Source organism: Atta colombica, unplaced genomic scaffold (genome assembly GCF_001594045.1).
Source record: "Atta colombica isolate Treedump-2 unplaced genomic scaffold, Acol1.0 scaffold224, whole genome shotgun sequence".
NCBI lineage: Eukaryota > Metazoa > Arthropoda > Insecta > Hymenoptera > Formicidae > Atta > Atta colombica.
Window position 1 is genome coordinate 473,734 of NW_017259321.1, and position 5,719 is coordinate 479,452.

Sequence of the window (5,719 nt, forward strand, 5' to 3'; positions counted from 1 at the left end):
GGGATTATAAATAAACGGAGCCTTTTCTACTACAAATGATCAAATATCACAGATCTTTGTTCACAAGTTTTAAAAAAATTGGGAATGTTTTTTAATTTATTTTCAATATATTCGATATAATGTTTATTCATTCGGAATGAATATAGATAGTTTTAAAATATCTGAATATATTCATATTTTTGCTCGATTGACATGTCTAGTTGTTACTAAGAACTTACAATACTTTGTATTTACAGGAAAGAAATATTTTAATACAAAAAAAAAAGAAAAATGTGATAAGAAAAGTTTGATATATGCGATATCAACAAAAATCTCAAATACTTATAATTAAGATATAATTAAGATTCGATAATTTTCTTAAAATCTAAACTTGAATATAAAATAAAGCCTGTCATAGTTATTAATCTATGCCTTAAAATAAAATATAAAACACCTGATCGTTTGTACATAGAGAGAATTTTTTCTTAGTTTACCTTGAAAATATGATGGGACAACATTGTATTTCAATAATTTTAATATAAATCTCTCTCATTCATTAATAAAACTATAATAAAGTATAAAATAAGTTTGATTAATTTTCATTGAAGTGCATGGTAAAAATCTTTAAAATATTGTATTGTACCACAACTATATTTCCGGAGTAAATTTTAAAACAAAATTCTCTCCGTGTATAATAATCCATACAGCAGAAATATCCTGAATATATCATACAGATATCCTAAAGACATTGCGATATCTTTAAGCGGTCTCTATGATATAATGGACATTTTTGGAATTTGGACATTTCTGCTGTAAAGTCTCCAAAAATTGGAGATGTTTGTTGTGTTTCTCGAGATTTTTCCATTTCAGTCCTCTTATATACACACAACAGTGAGTCTCAAGCTACGAGCGTGCCCTCGGCTTTTCTGGGCGGAAAGATATCTATAATCATGTTTTTTCCCGTCTGGTGGAGATAAAACATGTCGTATGATCCTCCAATTGGTGCAACCTCCAGTTTTACTTGATAATGAATCGAATACGTGACACGCCTATTTTCATATTCGCGATTGCGAATACAAAAATAAGTCTTCCTCTTCTTTTTGTTTTTCTCCCTCTCTTATTCCGAATCAGCGATCTTGATGGTCAGTCTTTTTTCTAACTTCTAATTTTTCGTTTTTGTTCTTCCCTTCCTTCGAATTCCTTACTCTTTCAAAATATTGTGTTCAGGAATTGACTCAAAATAAAATGCGTAAACTCACGTGATACCATTTTCGATAAGGAGGGATTAAATGAAGACAACGCTAGATACGCCTGAAAGAAAATGATCTTTCCAATATTTCTCAGAGAGGTGTTCTTCTAAATGCATTAAATTCAGGTTTCTTCAGATAGTGGTTTCCAAAAACCTGAAGAAGAGGGAATGGAGAGAATTGGAACTTAAGACAGTGTCATCGCCTTTGAACTTGACGCACTGAACTATATATCAGAGGATTAGCTATCAAAACTCATCAATCACTGTGGCAAGGTTATCGTCAGTATCGTTTTAAAAAAAGTGGGGAAGTTTTTGTATGCGATCAGCATGACTTAACTGGCCAGTTCGTTTAAAACATTATATGTCAACGGTGACGCTCCGCCGCATCGTCGATTTATCTGTTTGTGTCCGATTGAGATTTCTATTCAAACGCGTTGGAGATTCTAATCATTTGTTGCTACGGACGTAGATCTTTAAAGGACAGTGTTCCAGCAAATGATTTTGATTTTGGAAACTGCTTTTTGAAACTGAAAGACTCAGTTTTGATCGAGCCTAAATTAAAAATTGAGATTTTTTTCTGATTTCGATAAAAATTGAGATTGTACGGTTAGCATCGATTATTGTCTCTTTCATCAGTTGGCGGTTACCCTGGCGGTCGCTATGACGATCTCGATGACCGACACTGCCTTGGATATAGAAAAGAAGGCGATCGGGCGTTGCGGTCGACGCAGTCATCGTCTTCGCATCTGGTTCACCTGGATTTACTGCGGCATCTTCCTGATCAGTTCCGTCGGCTTTTACATGTTCTGGTACACAGACGCGATCAACAATTACATGTTGTCGTTTATGGAATTGCGTAACGGCACTCTCATCTTTGACTGGTGGCAGTGTCCACCCTTGAAGATGAAATATAAAATCTATATCTTTAATTACACGAACGTTGACGAATTCGAGGCGAACGAGGTGAGCAAGCTGCACGTCCAGGAGCTTGGTCCGTACGAATATCAAGAGACGATGTCTCGCACGAACGTGGTATTGAACGATAATGGCACGATCAGTTATCAGACCAAGAGATCCTTTGAATGGATAGGCGGGCGACCCGAGAATGATATTGTGCTAGTGCCAAATGTGCCGTTGATGTTCACCACCGCTTACGTCCGGGATCTGAGCTTCGCTGTACGATTCGTTACTAACACAGTGCTGTCAACTCTGCAAGAGCAGTCGTTCATTAACGAGACTGTCAACGGTTTCCTCTGGGGATATGACACTCAACTTTTCCACATGGCCAAACCGTTGTTAATGCTGCAACATGACATACCCTTTGAAAAGTTCGGTTTGCTGGCCATGGTGCGTGATTACATACGTTTAACCGCGGAGAGTTTTCAATTTTATTAAAAATTTTATTTCTACTTATGTTGGTATTCATATAATCGGTTCTTATATTTAAGACAGTCTTAAGTACAGTCTTAAGATCTAATAAGTCAATCACAGCGTCATATTAGCATATTAGTAATGTCTTAAGATGATCCAGAGAAAACAAGAAAACTAATCAATTCGACATTATATTAACCGAATTATATCATTTTTTTTTTTATTCAATTAATGTGACATTATTTTGACTTTTTTGTTTTTCTTAGGGAGAATAATTTAATTTAAATATCTTAATAAGAATTGATAATGAATACTGATTATAAAGTACCAATCTTAAAATATTTACTTTATAACGATAAAATAGCTTTTTCCTAAAAAATAAACATTATGAAAGGTAATTCTATCACGGCGTTATAGTGAGATTGTCTTTTGGATATATTACGATAATATTACGATATGATCTTTCAATTGCGATTAACGTGAAATGCACATTTTTTAAAATAGAAAACTGGTATCGATAAGGATCGCATCACAATACATACGGGATCGCAAGATGTGAAAAATTTCGGCGTGATCGATCGGGTGAACGGAGTGAACCGCCGAGTCATTTGGGATGACGAACAATGTGATAAAATTGAAGGCACTGAGGGTGGCATATTTCCACCACATTTGATACAGGACACAAGTAAACCCCTTTACATGTATGCTAAGGATATTTGCAGGAAAATATCATTCCATTTCACCGAACAAGTGATTAACTATGACATACCTTCTTTAAGGTAAATAAAAAGTTAAATTTTGTACTCCATTGCATCACGATTTAATTGCAAATTTTGATCGCTAAGTAGAGAAAAGTTACATTATATTCTTGAATATTTCCAATTAGAGTCTCAGGATATTCTTTACATAAATATTTAAGAAATTTGTTCAAATTAGTTCCATGCTATTATTAATAGAAGATTACAAGATTATTATTAAATAATAATCTTGTAATCTTATCATATTTCAAAGCGTTTTTTTCTTATAAATAAATCCGTCTAATGAAATGATAATAATTGCATAGAAATTTCGGAATTTCTTTAATTATTATTATTTATTATTTATTAATACTTTATTATTATTTATACTTTTCTACGAATACTTTCTATATAGAAGCTATCTGTTTCACGGATTATCTCTATGTGTGTATATTCATTCTTGAAATATTAACGTTTCATGAACGTTACAGTTTACTTTATCGGGATGAGAAGCAGTCTATATTGCTCCTCGCATTATAATAATAATTATTATTACTATAATTATAATAATAAAGATAATAATAATTATTATGATTATCATTTTATTGATTTAAAGAGATTTGTTTATTAGATTATAGATTTATTAGATTTATTAGATTTGTTTAAAAAAGTAATTCGAAAATGAGAAAATTACTATTGTAGTTTTCTATTGGAAAATATAGTGAATTGATTGAAGACACGTCTCTCTTGACATGTGATTTTCTTTCTCGTCTCAGATATAAATTCACGCCAGATGCATTTAACTTCTCAAATAAGCAAAATGAATGCTTCTGCCCGAAAGTACATGATAAGAGAGTCTGTCCGCCCTCAGGACTCTTTAACACGTCCAGGTGCAATTATGGTACCCCCTTGCTTGTATCATTTCCGCATTTTTATGGTGCCGATAAATCTTTGCTGGAACAAATAGATGGTTTAAATCCTCGGCAGGAAGATCATGAGACTTACATAGACATACATCCGGTAAATCAACACTAAATTTTAATTATTATATGTATTATTATATGTATTATATTATCATGATTAAATATTTATTTAACTTACAGAAATTTATAATTTAATACTGACCAATTTAATAAAAGATTACTATAATTTTGAGTATTAAATAATAGTCTTAAAAGCACTAAATAATAGTCTTAATATACGCAAAACAAACAAGTAATTACAATTTATTACTGATCCTTCCAATACTAAATTTCTGTAAGGGTAAACAATTATATCACGTCAATCGTTATTATTTGATGACTTATGACTGATTTTCATTTCACGAATTAATTTTGAGAGCTTTTTAGCAGAATAAAAGATCGATATAGAAGTCCGTCTTTGTTCGATATTTAGTGAGAGACAAAGATAAAATGACTCTATAATAATTTGTGTCAAAGAATTGAGAAGCAACACTATCTCCAGTCTTTATTACTACTTTTACAATCGAAAGCGAATAAAGATTAAACTCAAATTTCTATTTTTAGCGCATAGCAATTCCCATAGCCGGCCGATCGAGGATACAATTAAACCTGGAGGTACGAAAGGCAATCGGCGTGCCGTTTCTCGGGAATCTGAAAGACGGCATGATCCTTCCACTTATCTGGGTCGAAATCGGGATAGACGAACTTCCGGAACAATTGTTGGAAATGATCCAGAGCGCACATTTCACAATGGGCAACATTGAATTGGCTTTGCAATGGAGTACTTTGATAACGATGATACTCTCCTTCAGTGCTATGATTACTTGTTTTTGGAAATCTCGTTCGAAACAGAATGTGGTTCTCCGAAGAAACTCATTCGTTCAAAATAATCTTCTTGAGATGCTCTGAATGGAATGGAAACCGCTTGAAAAAAATGAATGAACGAGCGAAAACCGTCGCGATCTATTAAAAAAAAAAAAGAAAACATGAATTCAAAAGATATCAGAACTATTTTTATAGTCTAATTTTTTAGACGTTTGAATTTTGTAAAGGTTTCTTGAGATTTTTGTGCTCGAGATGTTCGATTAAAGACAAAAGATGCCGACAGTTTCTTTCTCGTAAAGGTACGGAAAAACGAATTTGGGTCAAGTAAAGTAACTCGGTAACATAAATGATAATTGTTGTGCAATTAGAATAATGTATATTACTGGCAAACTATATTAATCATTTCTATACAGAGAGAGTTTGTCATTGAATATGAAGTATAATTTCAATGTGATAATGAAAAATAGATAATGATTAATGGATTGCTCGAAGAAAAAAAACGATAAAATGCTCATCCATATGAAATTTTTTGCTAACTTTGAGGTTTGATGAAACGTTTAACAAGTGAGTTTATTCTGGATCTTAGGAATGATATT

The 5,719-nt window shown here is 32.6% G+C and overlaps 1 protein-coding gene across 1 annotated transcript; it reads left to right on the forward strand.

Moving 5' to 3' along the window:
* Nucleotides 1–1,516: 1,516 nt before the first annotated feature.
* LOC108687999 (scavenger receptor class B member 1-like) lies at nucleotides 1,517–5,502 on the forward strand. The gene is made up of 4 exons (XM_018194055.1): nucleotides 1,517–2,575; nucleotides 3,104–3,378; nucleotides 4,113–4,356; nucleotides 4,863–5,502. Exons 1-4 carry the CDS (start codon nucleotides 1,889–1,891, stop codon nucleotides 5,205–5,207), a joined length of 1,551 nt encoding a protein of 516 aa, XP_018049544.1. The 5' UTR covers nucleotides 1,517–1,888; the 3' UTR covers nucleotides 5,208–5,502.
* The last annotated feature ends 217 nt before the right edge of the window (nucleotides 5,503–5,719 follow it).